The sequence below is a fragment of the Corvus moneduloides genome, chromosome 8, assembly GCF_009650955.1.
Source record: "Corvus moneduloides isolate bCorMon1 chromosome 8, bCorMon1.pri, whole genome shotgun sequence".
Lineage (NCBI taxonomy): Eukaryota > Metazoa > Chordata > Aves > Passeriformes > Corvidae > Corvus > Corvus moneduloides.
This window is the reverse complement of record NC_045483.1, coordinates 32,498,591-32,519,693: the sequence shown is the minus strand read 5'-3', so window position 1 is coordinate 32,519,693 and position 21,103 is coordinate 32,498,591. Positions and strand designations below refer to the sequence as shown.

At 38.2% G+C, this 21,103-nt stretch overlaps 2 protein-coding genes across 3 annotated transcripts in view; one reads left to right on the top strand and one right to left on the bottom strand.

Moving 5' to 3' along the window:
- PBLD (phenazine biosynthesis like protein domain containing) overlaps positions 1 to 10,671 on the top strand; it is a 31,620-nt gene extending 20,949 nt beyond the window's left edge. Inside the window, exon 9 of the mRNA XM_032116972.1 lies at positions 9,339 to 10,671. Within this exon, the coding sequence (XP_031972863.1) occupies positions 9,339 to 9,850 (512 nt within the window). The 3' untranslated portion in view covers positions 9,851 to 10,671. The remainder of the gene's footprint in view (positions 1 to 9,338) is intronic.
- Positions 10,672 to 14,238: 3,567 nt separating this feature from the next.
- The window catches only part of MYPN (myopalladin), a 73,559-nt gene continuing 66,694 nt past the window's right edge, over positions 14,239 to 21,103 (bottom strand). For both annotated transcript variants that reach the window (XM_032116474.1, XM_032116473.1), the window contains exon 20: positions 14,239 to 20,281. In XM_032116474.1, the coding sequence (XP_031972365.1) occupies positions 20,112 to 20,281 (170 nt within the window). In that variant the 3' untranslated portion in view covers positions 14,239 to 20,111. The remainder of the gene's footprint in view (positions 20,282 to 21,103) is intronic.

Sequence of the window (21,103 nt, the reverse complement as noted above, 5' to 3'; positions counted from 1 at the left end):
TATATATTTTAATAGAAGTGCCTAGAAGAAGGCACTTAGCTGAGAAAATTGAATTGAAAAAATTTTACTAGATATGTTATTAACTGAGAGAATTTTTCTCTTTCATAATTGTGAAGCAACACTTGACAGTTCATATCCTTGAAAATGTTACTGAAAGTACTGTCACTTCTTATTTGTACCTTTATTTTCTTGGTGGTTATATTTACTTTCTGTATTTCTTTAGTGCAAAAGTGAAAGTTAAGAATGCTTCCAAATAAATATCTGGGCTTCATGGCTCTTACCCCAGAAATGCTCTTGTGAAACGCTCTGAAAACTGATAGGAAGTACATTTATGTAACAGTTTTGCAAATATATAAAGTGAAGGATAATCGACCAAAGTCTCATTTGTGTAACAGCTTTGACCCATTAGGGGCTTTTAAATCATGCATCACTGACTTCAGGGTTGCTGTTGTCAAGCTACTTACAGATCCTAGTTAAATCAGGCATTTAGTATTTTTGCTCTCATTCGCTTTTGTTTACCAGCAGGAGACAAAATATTTAATTAGTTTCGGGGCATTTATAATCTCCTCTGGGCCAGCTCCAGCCACAAAGCTGGACGCCACTCCTGAGTTAATTCCAGCCAGGCTGGCCCTTCCTCTACAACATATGGGTAACCTCCAAGCCTTTAGCAAAAGTTGCAACCGAACTATTAGAGGGGTGGGACCTCCCTGCTGGGAAAATACTGCACCACAAAGCGAAAAGGGGCCAGCGTCACCAGTGGAGGTCAAGGCAACACTTAGACCAAACAGCATCTGGCAAACTGTGCCAAGTAGAAATCAATGAGAAGCAGGGCGCTGGGTAGTAATTTTATGCCTGTTTACACAAGAAAATAACTCCTTCTGAAGTGAAAAATGATTTTATAAAAAGCTTACAGCATCCTATGGCATCACTCTCATCATTGTTCCTTCATGTATTCTTATTACAGTCGATAAACTGTGGCACCATCTATACACAATTTTGTTTTGGGTAAACAACATTAATTATCTTTTTGGGAGATGAGGAGTTTTGAGAGTCTTCTTCCTAATTGGCTAGGAATCAGCTGTATAACTAATTCATTTCCAAGGTGCATTACATTCTCTTCTTCACATTACAACAATGAGTCAGAGGGCATGAGAAGAAATAAAACAAAAGACAGTTCCTAATCTTATGGACCAAGTGTTCCTGCCACTGTAAACTGTTGCAGCTCAGTCCACTTGAAGCCTTCCCATGTTTTATTATTATCACTTTCTGTTGCTGCCTGCCTCTCTGCTTTTATCTCATCTTGTGGCCCTTGTTTTTCCCCATTGCCTTTCATTGCTTTTCTCTTTTTCCTGAAATTCCAGGTGCTGGTGTCTAATACTGTAAGCAGACTGCCATTCAATTCAGTGAGTTTACTTAGGGCGGAATATCAAATATACTCAGGTCTTTAGAGGCTCATGGCATTAGACACCGTGTTTTATCCCACACAGAGCTTCTTCCTTATGTACTTTTCCGCTTCTCAAAATGGGGACCATTCCCTATGGCTTTTGTTTTTTGTCTACTCATCAAGAAGTATTTCTCTTTTCAACAATTTCAACACTCACTTTCATCCTTAAACTAGCTTGTATTGTTCTGCACATTAATTATTTCTGTACTTTGAGTGAAGCAGTATGCAGGTTGCAAAGTCTTTACAGTACAGAAACTTTACACAAGCCGTAGTGTCCCATAAGTGGATTGCAGCACTCACTTTCACATCTCCTTGTTCTTGTGGCTACAGGTGCAGGGAAGATACCAGCTTCAGTCTCAGGTCTTTATGCCTCGTGGTAGAGAATAGACAATAGACAGTGACTTTTCACTGTAGGAAAGAATGGAGAAAATCAATGTTTTTGGTGGAAGGAATAAAAATCTGAATGTTCAGAGTGGCTGTTGTTGGTCCTGTCCTGTGGACATTTGGCACATGAAAGAGAAAACCTTACTGGAAATGAGATGGATTAGCTGTTCATGTCTGGGGAGAGAAACAGTGCTTTTACTCAGGGAGTGCATTTATTTCGCAGTTACAAATTATGCAGAAAAGTTTTAATATAATAGGTAACATGCTGCAATTTTTTTGTCTACTTTTGAAGTACATCAAACTACTTGTTTGACCAAAATCTGCATGTACAACCAGTGTTTTTGTTTGTTTGACTGTAAATAAGATTTTTTTCTGATGAGGTATTTGGGAAGCTCAGTGGGAGCACATTCTTACACTCCTCTCCTTTGATACCGTGACACACCTTTTATATCTCCCTTTGTCTGCTTCCCTTTGTCCCTCAAGGGTAAACAGAAAGCTCCACTCCTGTAACAGCTGTCTCTTCCCTAGGCTGTGATAAAGTCAGTTCATTGCCAATACTAAAGTCTGTAGGTACTGTATGAACAGATTTAGTTCTCCCGTGTTTCAGGAAGACAACCGCCAGATATTAAGAGAAAAAGGTTTATCAGAAAATAAAAAGGGGTTGTGTTTTCACACCTTGGTATTTGATGATCTTAAACTGCTGGCTAGGGAGAGCCTTCTAGGGAAAGTGCTTTTTTGTTGTTCCATGATGAATTTCCAGACTATCTCTCAGCATAGTTACCCATTCAGTTTCTATTCTTAGGGCTTTTTGTAGGCTTTCTTCTCAATTCCAAAGAAAAAAAAAATTAAAGGCTAACTCGTGAATGGTCTTGGTATTTTTTTAAATGTAGAGCAACTGAAATTGAGGGGTTTTTTTTAACAGTGATTGCAATAATGTTAATGTGTTTCTTGTGCTTCTGATGTCATAGCAAACAGGTAATTTAAGAGTTACTTACTACAGGGTAAGAAAGACTATTTTTTCACAAAGTTGGCATGGGAAACGGACTCAATCTATGACTGCTGTGTTGCCTCCCTTGCTGGTGTTTGGGAGGAAGGAGCTCCTAGGGACAGGAAAGCCATAACACCACCTGATCCAGCAAAAGGTTGATCTTTCAGCAGGTAAAATGTAATAACGAATCATATCCTCTACTTGAGGTTGTCTGACCATGTCTATTGATTAAGGAAGAACACAGCTGATGTCCTTTTAGAGGTTTTGGTTCATCCATTCTTTGCAGCAAGCTTGGGATTTTTGGTTTTGTTTCATTTGTAGCACTGGTGGTGCTTCAGTGTCATGTGTCTCATTAAATTTAGCTACATTTAGAAACTTTTAAAAACAATTGTATGCATCCTAGTTAACATTTTCAGGTTCAAAAATTGTTGGCCTTTGGCTGTTGCCATCTCTGCAGAATCCGTTTGGAACAAACATCTCTGGTTTGAGGCTAAATGGACCAGCCAATTGTATTTGGAGGGCAGTGGGCACAGGGGTGAAACATGGGAGTTCACATCCGTGTAACCACAAAGATCCCCTTGTATTTTACAGAGGTGACTGTGATGCACAGGTGTGAAGAATGGGCAGGTTGATAACTGGATGAGAGACTCCTGAAAAAGTTAGAGAAAGGGTAGGGGCCACAAGAGAGGGAAGGACTAAGGTAAGGTCCTCAGGACTAAGGTAAACAACAGCTGGAAAATTGCTCTCTCTAGAATCTGGAGCTGAACCCAAGAGTCCTGAGTTTATACTTCCTTCTGCTGTGAGGAAGCATGGTCAAATCAGCTGATTAAGTATGTCCCAACCATCTACTTGATCTTTCTAATCCTGAGGTACCTGATATCTGAAAAGGGAATAAATTGTCACTTGTGCTGCTAATTACCCTGTCAGAGGCTTTATAGAACAGGTTAGGAAAACATCTATCGGAGATCAAAAACCAGTAATTCCTGTCTGGAATCAGGAGGATAAACTGGATTCCTTCCCTCATCTGTTCCATGGTGCATAGCATGCATAGTGCTTTTAATAAGTCTCAAGCTATATAATAATGGAAGGTCTTTTCTGGAAGATTCTTGTCTCTCTGAGACTGGGTATATAGGAAAATAAAAGGTACTTAAAGAAACTGAATTACATCTTAAATAAATGGGATCTGCTCTTGCCTGTGTCAGAATGCCTATGTAATGCTTAACAAGTATTTTAAATTGTTTTTTGAATTTTTATTGCCCAGTGCTACTGGAAATAGTGCTGATCAGGTTAATTCACATCTGAAAGATAAACAGAGAGTCAGTATTTTACCCGGACTAGTCAGTTCAGCTGTGGAACAAACCTCCCACAGCTGTAGTGCTGTAGCAGCCAAGCTTCCTTGCACAGTTCTGGTGGAGCAGTGACCAGTGAACATAGTGCCAGGTCACCACATGTGCCCTGGTGTGTTGTGTCTGTAGCTCCCCATGTGAAAAACATCAGGACAGCTTTTGCAGATTGCTGAGCGTGTGCAGGTGGAGTTGACCTTGATAGATAACTGTATTTTTAAGCACATGAGATGTAGGTGATACTTGGAAAATTCACTGGCTTTGTAAATGAGCTTATTTTGCTGCTTTAGTGGTGCAGTGAGTTGCAATATCATTCTAAGTGGAAACTTCTTTCATGATCTGTCATGTGTGTATACAAAGGTACATAATGTAACCAAATTTAGTGTATAGTGTCAATGAGAAACAGCTCAGTGTTTGAGACATGTTCCTCTAGTAATGTGGTAAAAGGACTCCTTTCTCCTTTTTGGTTTTTTAAGAGGTTTCTGACCTCCTGTTGCAAAAGCATGCTTTCAAACAAAGTTATGTTGAAAGGGTGTTCTGTGCAGGATCACTGGGGAGAGCTCTGCTTTTTGAGCCTCACCTGAGGGAGGTGAGAAGGATAATGTGGAACAGAAGAGAAATGGGTGAATTGAGAAGTGGTAACTGGAGGGCAGTATGGCAGGTAGAGCCTTAAGTGTAGTTGGGGCAGTTACGTGAGCTTCTAGAAGGAAGAGCTCACCTCAGGGAGACTGAAGAGGAAAGTGAAATGTTCTAAGCACTTTGTAGGGAAGGGTGTCCAGTACCAGGGTGGGAAGGCCCAGGTGAAATGACTGCAAACTCCTCTTGCAGCTGTAGATTGTTGTTCCACTTCCAGTATTAGTTACTGTCTAAGTGTCCCTTCAGGATACAGCATTCTCTTGTGAATTGTTGGTATTGGATAGTCCTATAGCTGTGACAGGGAAAACAATGCAAATAACCAAGGCAGGAAAGGAAGTGATTCTGCACACCATGGATTTCTAGCCTGTCTTGTGAGCTGAGTCAAATGTTACAAGAAATTGGGCCCTTAAGGATGGACATATTTTCATAGTTACCCACCTGCTCTTAATTAGGCAGCATACAGCATGCCAGTCTTTCTGCTTTGTGCAGGGTAAACTACAGTGGTGAGGAGTCTTGAGGCTTTTAGAAAGGATCTACCTGAGATGAAAGAGTTCTGGCTAGAAGGGAGAGGTAAGATTCTTGTTTTGATACATTGCTTGTATATGTTTTTTTTTAAATACAGGTAGAGAAAGTAGGGAGGAATTAGACTTCAACCAGAAGTACTGCCTTCATTTAATTTTAAATTTAGTATCTGGCTCCAGTCAATTCCCAGTAAAAGTAATTTGATTGTGTTTTCCATAGTAGTACAGGTGAAAGACATTCATCTCTTGGTGGGTGCTATGCTAATTGCATCTGAGTTTTTAACTTGGATACCTAGCAGACAATTTTGAATGGGTTTATGTATGTAGTCATAAATTCTGAAACTAGCTAATTTCTTTGATGGATTGAAACTCTGCTTTATTTTCCTAATACCAGTGGTGAGTTGAAGTTGCTAAAATAATCTGGTTTATGACTGAAATAGCATTATCTGTCTCTTGTTTTTCTCTGAGGAAAACATAATATTTTGGTTAATTATACTGTTTTAGAATTAAAATATGACTCCAGAATAATGCTGCCAGGATCACTGAGTAGCACTAAATTGGTGCCTGCATAGTTAGAGATTCAAAGATTGAAATTTGAGCAACTGGGTAGACACAGAACTTCTTTCTGGTGATTCTGGTGTTTTTCTGGCTTGAGACTGTTTTATGACAAAAAAAAAAAAAAAAAGAGTAAAAGGGAAATTTTTGAGAAATGGTTGATGTACAAAATGCATGAAACTAAATAAGTTGGGATTTAGAAAAGCTTTTAGCACCACAGTAGTTTATCACATCAGGATATATTAATAGCTTTTAAAAAACATATAATAAAAATATTGATAATAATTTGAAAAAAATTTCAATCAGTAATATCTATGACAAATTGTTAAAAGTAAAGGGAGGAGGGAATAAAATTATGTAAGCACTAACTGAGACAAGCTGAAATATAGAGGAAATCAAACCAAGAGAAAGAAACCTGTGAAAATTCCAACTGATACCTTTTCTCTTATTCATTGAGCAATAAAACAGATTATTTTTTAGTTTGAGGTAACATTGTCATAAGGCTATGCAAGGAGGCTGTGCAAATGAACTAAATTGGTGTGGATAAGACCTTCATACTTTTTGTATTTCTCTTTCATAAAGCAGAAACTTTATGAAATTTTAAGTGATGAAAAGCAGGTATCTTGATCAGCCAGAGAGCATTTTTTAGCTTTGCCTATGAGCTATAAAATCCTGTTAGCAGTTTGTTATTAGTCTAAATGGATCTTGGCTCTTGTCCTGTGATTTGATAGTAAATCATTTAAGCTGAAGTTACAGTGTGTTCAGTAGGAGAGATAAATCACAGCTTCTCTCTTGAGATTGTAGCAGTATGTTAGTCAAAGCATGATAATGGTGGTGAATCAATTAGGAAGGGAAAATTAACAGCACTGTGTGCTGTGCATTAGTGAAGTAAAATACAAAGTTTCTGAAGCACTGTGTTTTTCAGTATATTTGAAGTCTTTATTGTAATTTATACTGGCAGGATATATTAATTTAAAGAAAACTGCTGACGTGTGAAAAAATACAATATTCTATTTTAAAGGGGAGCTTTTAGTATTTATGGTATGAAGTTAGCAGCACCCTTAAGATGAAGAGTGATTAATTACCTGAATTGAGTAATAGCTATTTCATGAGAACACACAATATTTATTAACTTACAGAACACCTTAATTCTCTGGTGTTCTTTTACATGAAAAATCATTTGAGATTCATTGTAAGAGACGAAGGGTTTAACTAACAAACTTCGTTGGGATAGAAGGCTGCAGTAGCACTAAAACATGCTTTAGCAATAGCATGAAGGTCAGATGTGGATTTTCTTTTCTACCGCACATGCGGTACTTCCCATGGAGCATCTTCAGAAACAGAAATCTCACAAATTCTAATTGCTGATCCTTTTGAGAAAGACATATGTTTCTGTGGGTTTTTGTAGGGAGCCGTTCTCACACAGATAATCAGAAATTGTCAGTCAGAAAGTGGCGTTTTAGCATGTGGTAGTAGCTCTTTATGTTTGGGAGAATAGGTCAGTGCACACAGATAGCAAAGTTGAACATTTCTAATGAAACGTGATGAAGTTGTACTTCTTTAAAAATTGAAGAAGTGGCATACATTTTGATAATGGAATAATGGAGACTCCCTACCCCAACTATCATCTCTGTTCATGATCATTAGGATGCGGAATATTAAGAGCAGAGCAACTGGGCGTAACAGCCGACGTTCAACATCTGTCATGCTGGAGTCCATTAGTGTTCAATTGCATCCTATTGTTTTTGGATTATTCAACCTCATTTCATTGTCATTGCTTTTGCTAGGGATTAATCAGCTGTTTACAGCTACACCAAGTTTTGGAGTCATAATGAAAACAATTGAGCTATAGTTCTAAATATACAATGTTCAGTCTCTAATGAAAAAAGTTACTAATTTATGAATGCTGGTAACAATTTAATTAAGTTTGAAATCAATACAGATAATAAATCATTGTGTGGCAGGTTTTTTTTTTTCCTTTTGTGTACATCATAAAAAGATCATATGGTATTTCCTTGTAAGTTTATGTAATTATGATTTTAATAATACAAGTACAGTGAAAAATGTTTTGATTATGGGGCGTGGGTGTGTATATATGGTGGCTCCTCTGTTGTTTCAGTTGGTAGCAGAATTGATCCCTTGCTACCAGCAAGCAGATTTTTTTTCATATCCTCTTTTATTCTTGTCACTTACATAGAGATATTACTAAAAAGACACTTTTAATTCACATAAAATATACATATATACTTTAATCTGGTGTATTAAAAAGGGCAGCTTTCAGGTGATTTGTATACTTGCATGTTTTTGTGTATAGCTATCACAACCTATCTATTTTTGCAATTATTAGATAAATCTGTAGCTACATTTTAACTGTTTAAATATATTTAAATTATTTTACTGGCATTGAGTTTGCTGACAGACAAATATATAATCCCCTTTTTTCTCAAGATACTACTCTGGTTGAAATGTTGTGTACTTTATACAGTATTTAAATTGTGAGTGCTGAAGGATTTCTAATAGTTTGAGTTTACTTATTTTGGTACCATATGTGCAAAACAGTGGCTTGGCCACATATCTTTTAGCTCTTTCTCCTTTTTCATTAATACAGTTATTTCTTCTATCCTCAATCCTGAGCCAGAGTTTTCACTTGTTTTAATGTATATTACTACAATGCACAGGGATTTTTTTTTTTTCCCCTGAGTTGCAACAGATTATCCATTGAAAGGATCTTTTGCTTAACTGCCCAGTGTCTTGTGGGGCCAGCCAGACACTACTCCAGATGGCAAGTTGTTAGGGCTGGACAGAATGGCTTTGGAAGACTTCTCACCAGATGAAGGCTGTAATGTTGGGATTTTACTGTTTGGTTTTTTTTTCCCCCTGTAGTTCCCAGGGTGGGAAGGTGCTGGGATGGAAGCAGCGTGCCGCCCGCCCACCTGCTACCACCTGTTTAGCTTTTGCAGTTTCTATAAAGCCTCATCTTGTCTGCTCGACACAATCATTGCTGGCCAGCAGGAGCCAAGGAAAAAGAGATCTCTCCTAGGAAGTTACATCTTGAGATCGCAACCCTTCGCCATTGCAAAATTCTCTCCTAAACTGAATCAGAACTTCTCTCATTTGAAATAGCCATTTGGAGTTGTGCCTTTAATCCAGTAAGATCCTTCTTGGATTAAGCGGACCATTTTCTTCAGTAACATACATTTTGAGAATGGAGATTTTATTGTTTTGTCTCTCTTTGAAATTAAAGAAATTAAAAGAATGAAAGCATAAGACATAAAAAAATTCTTTGTTCTTTCTTTAAACAATAAGAAACAATTTTCAGACATTTCCAGAAGAACCAGAAGAACTTTTATTTTATTATATTTTTTTTTTTTTGAAGCTAAGAAAAATACTCCGTACTTGATACTGGCAAACAGATTCAAGAGGTGCGAAGGCTACTCCACATGCGTGCTTTCCTTACCCCTTTTTAGGTACTGAATTTTTGCTAGGTAATCTTTGTGTGTGTGAAAGTGAAGCTGCATCAAATATGAAAACCTGTAAATCCAGTCACCTGGACTCAGGTGTGGAGTCAGACACGCAGTGCCGAAGTGGAGCAGGCTGTGTTGTGAAGTGCAGTTCGGAAAGGATGGAGAACGCTGCCAAGAGAAGACTGGCTGCCAATGCCCGCGAGAGGAGACGGATGCAAGGACTGAACACAGCCTTCGATCGCTTGAGAAAGGTCGTTCCACAGTGGGGTCAAGATAAGAAGCTGTCCAAGTACGAGACTCTTCAGATGGCTCTGAGCTACATCATGGCTCTCACCAGGATCCTTGCCGAAGCTGAAAGGTACAGTACTGAGCGAGAGTGGATTAGCCTGCACTGTGAGCACTTCCATGCCGACAGCTACCACCACTACACGGCACAGAAACCGGCCGCGGACAGCGATCCTTATGCACAGAGGGTGTTCAGCTACCACCCTGAACACTTCCAAATGGCTAATTAGAACTTGTTGCCAGCTAAGAATATGCAGCAGGCCAGATGTGTAATTTAATAATTAGCAAGAGTTAATCTGCTTGACTAAGGTAATATTGGCATTATAATAGCTCATTCTTGTTTGCATCTTATAGTAATTTGACAAAATAAATTTGCTCTGAGAACATAAAATCAAAAGGCATTTAAGATGATTGAATTTAGTTAATGCTGGTGGAAATCGTACTTTTAATTTTAAATATTTCTGACAATTGTTTCCTAGTTTATCACATGTAATTGATGCTTTAATTAAATAAGGTTTTGGTCGTTTTTTTACGGTGATGAATCATGACAGTATTTCTACAGATCATGGGACAAGTTGACCCATGCTGTAACTGAATGGAATAGCACCAGAAATGAACTTCATTCCATGTTTTTATGTCAGCTTTAAAGTTGTTCTTTAGGTTTTTTTCGCATAAATGGTTCACCTGGAAAAACTTTTATAATGTGTTGGAGTTCTGGTCCTCAGAGAACTAACTTTCTTAAACTTTGTAAGTTTGACATATGGGTTCCGAAGTTGTGTAGGTTTGCTTTAATCCAATTTATGGTGTCTCTTGTATGCTCGAAAAAGAGCTAGTTTCAAGTAATGGAAGGAATGTTTTATTTTCAATGGTTGTAAAAACACGTGTGATTAAATACCATAAATGAGAATGCTTGCGTGAAAATAATCTAAGCTTCTAGATTTTGTAGGCTTTAAATGATGGGATTTTATTTTCTAATCTTGTGTTATCTGGAAACAATAACAGATTTTGTAAATCATAAATAAAGTGTTTTCTATGCTATGTCCTCACCAAATATCTGAAATTCCTGCCTTAGGAATTACTTACTAGTGGGTTTTCTACTCCAAATGTTACATTACTTCTATCAGAATCCTGGCCTTTTATGTGCTGAAGAACCAACCAGCAAATGATATTTGCTTCCCAGTTACACTAAGGATTGTATTTTACGTATGAGTTTGGGAAAAAAATGATGGAGCATTCTTGCAGAGCAGTTGAGTTCATTTCATCCCTGGTGATGTGCTGAATGGCCTTTTGTTTACTTGCTGCTTTCACTTGTGGGGGATAGAGGGGTCTGGGGAGAAAAGGCAGAAGAGGAAAGGAGGTCGGGAAGATGAAAAAACACGTAGGAGAGGATGGCTGGGAAGCAGATGTGTTTGTAGCTGGGTGTAGAGTGTGCAGAGGCTCAGCTGTCGGTGCCTGGCATGGTGCCAGCAGACTGTGGAGCTGAAGGGTGCTTCTGCTAGTGCTGCTGAGGGGAGATTCCAGAGACAAGCCCTCCCTAGTGTTAGCTGAGAGAGGGAAGGAGAAAGGGAGCTGCTGTCCCACAACAGCTGGTGGTGGATTTCCAGCAGGGAAGGCTTGTGGGTTCCCTGCTGGCTGCTGCCATGTCTTGTATTTTAGGATTCTTTCAAATGACAAATGAGTAGCTTTGATAGGAGTTATTTTCGACAATTAAGCAGCTTTCAGAGAAGAACAAAGGCATTAATAGGAACTAAGCCCTGCTTGGGGGGGAGAGGGACTGTGCTGCAGGAGCAGTTATGTACGAAGACCTGACCTCCCTGTGTGTCTGTCCCTCACTGATGTTTTGCCCTTGGTCACTGTTGCAGGCTCCTATGTTTCCTGGCGTGGGAATTAAGGATGGTTCTTGGCATGGAGGCTGGGTTTCAGGCTGGCTTAAACACAGGTGGAAGAGGCACTGTGTATTCTGAGCAACTCCTTTAAACACTGGCCGTCAGGAATGGGTTTTTAAATGCATATTTAGCCTCTTTAAAGGTAATGAATAGTGTTAATTATTAAAATGTGGGCCTTTGCTTCATGTGAATTACATTAGATCTTTATCAGCAAGCAGAAAGTGGATTCAACCTCAGAGATAGGAAGTCATGTTAACAGAGACAGTAAAATTAATTGTTGTCCATCATATAGTCAAGTTAATACTGTTTGAATATTACTTACCATCAAGTGGCAAGTTTGTGTATGTACTAACAATGAATACAATTCTTAAAAAGTGAAGTGATGTGCTATCTTACCCTGTTTTATTAACTGCAAACTTCAGGCAGACACTGTCTCACCTGCACTGCTAGCACAGCAGTGGGTTTTTCATACTGAAACAGGAATAGGATGCAAATAAATCATGTGATTATGTGACATGGAAAACTTGGGTTAGTGAAAGATTGCCTAAAGCTGAGCTGGGAAGGGGAATACAGTACAAAAGGATAAATGCCAGAGTAGGGTGCAAGAGCACGACTGATGCTTCTGCGCTACTGGCATGTGATTTGTTTTTGTGGGACATGACATTGCAGTAATTCAGGTAAAAGTACTTAACAGTCATTTCTCTTCCAATTTTGTTTCTTCTGTGCAGCATTGTACTTTCTACTGCATATGATGATAGAGTTAAAAACCAATGGATTAACATGCAGGGAATGATGAAATGGTAGTAAACTCTCATAAAGAGGAACAAAGCAACACAAACCATAAAATACCTGTGCTCATGTTACCAAAAATTACTGAGAATTGAAACTGAAGCCCTACAAAGCACTGCAGTGCCGTACATAGAGAGTGAACACTCGTAAATCAGGTCATGGTATCAATCTCTGCTGTTGCACAATATGTTAAGGTTATAATCCCCTGTAATCCCCATTCTCTTAGATTTCATTGTGCTAATGCTTATTTATATCTTTATTTATAATTAGTAATATTGCTGCTGGGAAATTTGTGATTCTATCTAATGCTGTACTGGTTTTCTTTCTTGGGAGGGTGCAGTGTAGAGCTGGAAGATGGGATTTTCAGTTTACTGTAGTACTGAAAGGCAGCAGATTAAATTCTGTGTAGTGCATAGCTGTCTGTCTATTGATTATCTACCAAAGCCTTTTGTGGAGTCAGTTGGGGTGATGGGAAAGTTTAATCATTAAAAATTCTTTCTGAATGCAGTTTGAAAAGCAGATAATATCCATGCTGGTTAGGAATTTTCAAACTCAACAACTATTCAGTAAGTCATTGGTTTCTTTTCACAGCAATCCTTTACAAATACTTCAGTGACATTTGTGAAATGTAAACTTGACTGTTGACTTGGATTTGATTTTTGCTTCCCAAATATTTGTTCCCCACTGACTGTTTGATGCTGGTCAGGTAATGGTGCTGAGCCACCTTCTGTACTGGACTTTGCTGGTGTGGGCATTTCATACCCCCTCCCCTTAAATGATTATGGCTTCTATCGGGCCTCCTAATAAGCAAAAGCTTGGATGCTTGGTGTGTTCTCTGAGGCTGAGTTTTGTTGGCTCATAAATCTTTGTCCCACTGAACAGCAGTGCAAACCTGAAATACTTTTGTTTGTAGTATCAGTACTACATCTGATACATCTGTCCAATTATCACTGTAATTCTAGAACCACATTATTGTGAGAGCATTGGGGATGACAGATGCTTGCTTCATTAAATGTGTGTTGCATACTGTACAGATACATGTTTCACTATTGAAACTCAGTGTGGGATTCTAATGAACTATTTGTGGGAAATTAACTTCTGTTTCTCTGAAAGGTCTTTCTGCAGGGTTTTGTCTTTGAAGCTATAGATACGCTGCTTCTATGATTCTTTTAATCGTATCACCTTGTTTTAACATGCCCAGAGTTATTTTTGAGCTTGCAACTAGAGTGGCATTTTTAACTACAGTGATTTTTCAGTGGCTAAAAGCAGAATTAGGGTACCATGTTCCCAAAACGTATGTTAGTAATAAAAAGTCAGTGCTTTTTTCCTCATCATCAGCATGTCTTTCAACCTCCATTAATTCAATTTTTTTTGGCTTTTGTCTTCCATCTCACCATTTATAAGGTATTTAGTGCACAGTCCATCTTGTACTATACATACATACAGGGCAAGACTCAGTTCTTGACTGGAGTTCTGAAATGGTGCTACAGTACCCATTATTTAAAATAAAAATGTGACTGACCTCAGCTATACATTTGCAAAGTCAATGACATTGCAGCTTCCTCCTGTGGGGAAGCATGAGTATCATTAGGTATTTCAATATTTAGCTCACTCCTACTTGCTAAGTAAAACTTTCCTTGTGAAATCTTTGTGCACGTCCCTCCTGTGATGGGATTCACTAGGCACAAATTTTTTTAAAAATACTGCTTCCAGGCCAAAGGAATTGATTTACCAAAGGAAGCTTTTTCTTTAACATAAGTACCCTTACTTTTGGGATTCCAGCTATTTGAGCTAAGCAATATAGATGCGTTTCTTTGTAGTGTAGGAGCCAAACTTATCTAGATTTTTAAAATAAGAATTCACAGAAGTGCTGTTTTCTTGATCTAAATATGTTCAACTCTTCTATTTCTACAAAATATCCAGGGGCAAAAACTCAAGTGCACTGAGGATAAAGACATGTTTATTCATAGAAGAAGCAGTCCAGTGTTTCCTCTACACAGATATCTTACAACAAACATTGATTTCACTTGGTACTTGTGGGCTTCTTAAACAATGCTCTATATTTTAAACTTTAATTACATTTCAAGAAAACCTGGCTTTCAAAACCCCTAACCAACCCCATGTATAATATTTAAATGTATCTTCTATCAGAGTACATTTTAATATTGTCTACTAATTTTTTTCTAATTTGTAATTCAGTTTTCATTTGTACAGAAATTAGCATGAAAAATATATCTTATATAAAATTTGCTTCAAATGTCTGCCTATGTAACTCCAAGGAATGCGAAGTTCATTTTTGACTGGCTTCCTGTAGCCTGGGGTGCATAGTAATATTTTTTCTAACATTTCAGATTGTCTTCAGTATTTTTAGATTTCTTTACAAAACCATGTTGCCCGTTACTAACAGACTGTGTGATCATAAAGGATGGTCACTTTCTGAACAGAATTCCCACTGATATAAATTGAGAACTCCACTGAAACTCACAGCACATATGGCCCAAGATTTCTTTTGATTATGCAGTAAATGGTTCCTTATAGTGGACTTGATGTATAAAGGCATTAATAGAAGTAAGTTATGTTGCTTGGAGCAATTTATAAAATATAAAGAAGCCATGTTAGTTCATTGAGCTGTAGCTGAGCTAAAATGGTTTTAAGAACATTTCCCTTGATCTGACAGGCACAGAAGTACATGGAAATCAGGCAGGAATGGGGAAACATGGTTACATGGGAAAGCAAAATCTGTACTAGCAAATGTGATGGGACTCATCCTTTCTTTGGTTCTGTTCTCTTCTGTATCTGAGCTATGAGATCCAGCTTCCTTCAAGTGTTGGGTTTGCATCATTTAAAACCTATTCCAAAATGTCCTAATGGGCCCTTATACAAAGATGATGCTCACTCATTCACATTGAAGAAAGAAAGAAAGAGTGAACTTCGTGTGTTTTGTGTGTTTGATTGGCCCTCATTCAGACTTTAGCTGCCCAAGTCCTGGATACGCAACCAGGGGTTGAAGAGATCAATGCTCTGTCCCAGGCACCCTGTGCCTGAGTGCACGGAGAGTTGCATCAGTGTTGGTCTGGATGCAGCAAATGGGGGTTTCAGGGCAGTGTGGGGGCCAGGGGACCAGTGAACTGCAAAAATTTTTGAGGCACAATGGAGTTCAACTATGGCAGTCTGTAAGTAGGCGTATATTTTAAAACCAGTGTGAACTGATAGCAAGAATTGCTTAAAAAAGCAATGAGTTTTATTTCACAACTACCTGCTAGAAGCATGGCTAGTATATAACTTGACAATATTTAATATTTTCTTCTAAATAATGTAAATTCTGGTTTCATTAATCAGCTGTCACAGCAAAGTTCTGAGAAAACTTCTGGAATTGTCGCACATTTTCACAATTATTTGAACGTGTGAAGGACACAGTCTTGTATGCACCTATGAAGCGTTTATATACGTTCAGGTGAGATGAAGGGAAATACATTACTGAACAGGCAGGTGTTTGTTTTTTTCCTTTCATGTGCGCTTAAAATATACTATAAAACCGACGTGAGCATTTTTCTTCCCAGTGAGAATGACTTTGGAAAAAAGAAATCAACTTTAATCAAGAAAAAATATTAACTAGAATTTTAAGGCTCAAAGTGAACATTTTTGTGTTGTAAATAATAAGGCAATTATCAATGAATCGCTTCTCCTGTATTAACAGTATAAATATTTCATTATGTTTTGTAAGGACATTGTTCAGAAACGAATGCTTTTAAACCTGGAAGCATTGAGAACACAGTTCTTAAATGAATTCTTATTCCAGATTTGTTGGTTGAAGTACAATTACTGGCAGTTGTTTATATATGGAGGTGAAGACTGCAGACTTGGGTTTTCCTATTTGAAGTGTGTGCTCTCATCTCCTCATGTTAGCAGAGGTAAGGCATTCAGAAAGGTTGCTCCACCTTCCATGTGGAAGCAAGGAACTCAGTCCAGTGGTTTTAAGGCAAGAGGTCCAATGATACCGATGCAGACCTATATGTGATGCTGCTGCTGCCTGTGAGGCTGGGTTTGCATCAGTCTGGACCAAAAGTTTAAAGCAAAAATAATACTTTTTGAAATCTAGAATTGCAACACAAAAGTTGTCTTTTCTGCTCTGGTTTGCAACATACTATGCCTCTGATTGGTTTTATACGAAACCAGGACTAGGAGGAAATGGGAAACTAAACCTACAGGATTCTGAATCAGTAAACAGCTGAGAGGTTACAAACCCGAGCGTTTCTGTATCACACTTATACAGCATTATACTCCACATTCTGGTGGTTTCATGGGCTTTTGGAGTTAATAACTAACAGTGACTTCAGTGGACCGTCTAACATTAAGTTTTGTTGCTGCAGTAGCCTGCCCTGAGTAAGAGAATGAAAAGCTGTGTTAGTGTAAGGTGGAACTGGTTATTCAGTAAACACCAGCAATGGGCAGCCAGGTTGTTCAGGAGGGAGCAGGGTGGCTCTAGCACATCCTGACACCATGTGGCAACACAGTACTGTCCTACTGTCCTTCTCTTCCACAGGCCTTTTTCCCTTGTCTGTTCCACCACTTAACAACACAAACGTTATTTTGGTGTCTTTTTCTTGCAAGTTCTTCCTTGTGATGGGCATATCAGTACTACTTATTAAACAGCATTGACATCCACTCACACAAGCTGCCTTTACAGGCTCCCTTCATGAGTTCAGTACGCGCAGAGGAGAAATGTCCTTTAAGGAACAAAATGTAACAACTACAGACCATTTGGGATCAGATTCTGAGTTTGTTTTTATCAGTATTTATCAATTACTGGAAGTAATTGAAATTGCTAACTTCTGCGGTTTTTAGGGAAATGTGACAGGTTTTGATCTTTTTGCTGGTAAGTACTGTCCAGGAGAGAATATTATAGTTCAGCTAACAGATTTTGGTGATGTACTTTCTGTAGCCTAACTGTCACTGAGATTTCTGGGGCTCCTTCCTGAGTGACTAAGGTTTAATCCTTCTTATGACAGATCTTTGGGAAAAGTCTTTCAGCTTCTTGTCCTCCCACTTCCAAAGAACTGAATGTACATTTTAAGAAACATTGTACCATTTAATCCTCAGCCCATCAACTCAGGTTATAATGATGTGAATTTGAAGACACTCCACTGACGTTGCAGAGAAAAGGTGAAGAGATACGGTTTGCACTGTGCACTTTTTTTACTTGCATTGAGCTTTTGGGTGTGATGTCTGATGTTGTAAGATGTGAAAACCATTACTGCTGTCAGTAATATTGATCAGTATGATTCCAGCACTGGTAACCAGATAGTTGCCAGAACTAAGTACTAGTATTCCTTTCTTCTACACTGTGTGAAGAACCCTTGTAGCTTGACTTGCCTAATAGGTTAGATTCCAGCAAAAAGGAAAAGTTTGTGCTTGCTTGAATTCTTAGTTTCTACTCAGCTGACAGGTAACTTAATCCAGGTAGGATATTTAGACAGGCAGTGGAAAATAAAACAATTTAGAAGCACAGAGTGATTTAGGTCTGAAGAAAGCTCAGGGGGCCATCTTGTCCAACCTCTCACTCTCAGTCAGGCAAAGGGGCCACAGGGGACTTCCAAGCAGGCAATCTCTTGAATAAGCTTGTGCTTAGGGATAAAGCCTGATGGCCAGTATACAACCTGGAATACTTCAGAACAAAACCTTCTCTCCAGTTCACAAAATAATGGGAAGACCAGGGCTGTAGATGTGAGTAGAGTTTGATCTTTTGTGTCTTAATTTCCTACCTTCCCATTTCCCAACAGCACTGAATTAAGCAGGCAAAATCTAGTAACTTTTCTTGGATTATTTTTCCAAGAGTAATAACTAATATGGGAAACTTTAAATTTTGGATTTAGTTTTGGAATCCTAGGCCACCCTAAAAACCACGTGAAGATAAGAGGAGCGGTAGATTCTCTGTCCTAGACAACCAGACCCACAGTATGTCTTAAGTTGTGCATCTCATTACTGAAGTCCCCTTAACTCAATGCATCACTTCTGATAGCCATGAGTTTTATTTTGTTTTCCAGGAAAGAGGTACAACATGGGCAACATCTGCTTTCCCATGGAAATACCTGCACCTTGTTTTAAATCTTAGGATAAGACTGTGTTTTAGCTGTGTGGTCGGTCCAGTCTGGGGTGAGTTGCCTGAGATTTCTAACAAAAGCATGAGAGTTATAATGATGGTTTTGTTTTATGGTATTCACTCAGGTGGGAAATAAAACAACACAAGAAATTCACTTCCTCTAAACCCTTAGGGAATCAACAGTTAGGGACAATAGAAGCTGTATTTGTGGGAAGCCCAGTGAAAGGAACTCTTTTTCAGTCTCTGGCTATATCCAATATTCTTTTGCTCTTAAGATAACTCCCCATTGTTTTCTTTGCATATGTAATTTTTTTAAAGTTAAAATTTTAAATTTGAAAAAACCCCAAATATAGCCTAAAATGAAAGTATCTGTTAATTTTTTTTTTTCATCTCTGTGACTTTGATCATGACTTTGTTGCATTCTGCAGCCATACTGAAAGCAGTAAGTAAGAAGTGCTTGAAAACAATGTCCAGAGGAAAGGGTTAGCAGTAATTGAAAGATGCAAGAAAACACTGTGAACATTTGCAGATTCACAGCTGGGGGCTATTAATGTAACTGTATAGGTGCCAAAATATTTAAATCAATCATTAAGTGTTGTGACTTAACACCTTCTGTAGAGCTTTCATTAATTTGCCTTATTTATTACCACTGTTAGTTACAGTAGGGTTTTTTCTAGCTTTTCACATATAACTGTTGCTTAACTTCTTAAACTTTGTATACTAACAGAATTTTCTGTCTTCATGTTAGACACCACACCTGTGACCATTTCCTAAATGGTGGTGAAAATTTACCAGGTCGCAATTCCTTTCCATTTAGCTATAAAATGAGCTAGATGGTAGATGCACATTAAAAATTAGGAAGAAGAGACTGACATTTAAAAGCCATGAAGTTACAAGTTTGGTATCATCTGTGTTAAAGTCAGAGGATCACTAACATGGTAAAGAAAAAAGTATGAAGCACATCTGGAAAATAGTTTCAGCTACAGGCTCAAGAGAACATGCTTCAGACACGAGGAATTTTCATTTCCTATGTTAGCGCCTTACGCACATGTCCTGTACCTTATTTTATGAACCTTTACACCAAGAGTACACAGTTCATTGAGTACACACACACACAAATATAAATATTTAGGGTATACAGCTGTACCTACATGAAATGCTATATTTATCTAATCTGGAATTCAAAAATTCTAAAATAGTCTGGCATAATCATATATAAAAATGAGTTACATCTTTTCCCTTTAACTTGTGCTTTGTGATTATTTGGCATGTTTTTTAGAATTACATTCAAAGTCTTGTTGTTTACCCTCATTCAGGATTGTTGTTACTGTAATGTCAATGTTTTCACTGGCAGTCTTCCAGCTAATCATCATCAATCCTTACCATGGCAGCTACAGCGCAGTAGCTCTAATTCAAGAAGTAAAAGTGGCATTGGCTTTTAGGTGCTGAAAACTATGTTTACTATGTAATTCTTAGCAAACTACACAGTTCTGAATTTATTGCACAACACTCCATACCACAATTATCCTGCATTAAAATCATATGCAAAAGTCTTGTACGATATATTACTTGCAGCATTTGCAGCAGCAGAACACTTAATTACAAACAAGTTGCTTGTAAACCTTGAGCATCTTGAGTTGTACCTCTTTTTGTTTTTATTTAGTTTTTCACAGTTCTAGTATCTCCGTAGGTGCAACTGGAACGAGCGTTTGTTTTTCAAAGTTCTTCACTCTCCACCAACTTTTGGGTTGGGGATGAAAACAGCATAGGGCTCTCAGGAGCTGGAAAGGCAGAGAAGATGTCGAGTCCTTGGCTGCTGAGGTTCGTGTAGCGGCTGCCACCGGGGCGGAGCTTGACTGCTTGTGGAATTTGACGGTGCCACTGAGCTGAAGCAACAGAAACGTAATGGGATGTATAAACCTCTAGTTCTGGTCACAATGAAACAAAAATACACACACCTGGAAAGTTGCTTCCAACATCCTTGAGGAGAGCACGGTATTGTTCTTTCAGGGTTAGGGTCTGTTCTTCCAAATATTATCATTGGCATAGTCTGTGTGTTCAGTAATTTTATTGAAGTCTACAGATAAAATTTCATCCCTGTTCAATGGGAACGTTTGCATGGATTTCACAAAGTCCAAAATTTAATGATTGAATCTTTGGAGCCTTCCCCAAAACCCTTGCAATCAAAACTGAAAACATACCATAGCATGAACAGAGATGAACAAACTGACCACGGCTCTGATTCTGTACTACTTCATCCTCTGGATTGCTTTTCTTCAAGGAAGTGATTGCAGTTTTTATTGCCCTCTAGTACTTACAACTACTAACTAGTAGTTGTAACTTCTAGATTTTTTTTAAAATACTGAAAGAAATGTAATCCAAAGATCCATATTCAGTAATTTAGAAGTAACATTCAGCATGTTCCCATATGAACCACTAAATACCACTAAAATTTTGTAAAAATATTATATTAGGTAATACCTAGCAGTTGTTATCCCTAAAACACTTCAGAAAAGGGAAAATTATATTTTCTTTGCCAGTGTTTATCGGTATGGGTCTGCACCCAAATTAGATAGACACATCTGTCAGCAGTTCAAATGAAAGGGTATGAAAATGGAAGTCAACTTCAGGCTCCAATGCTTTGAGGTAACTTAGTGTGGGAGACTACAATCTACATGTTAAGCATTGATAAGAAATGTCTTTCCATG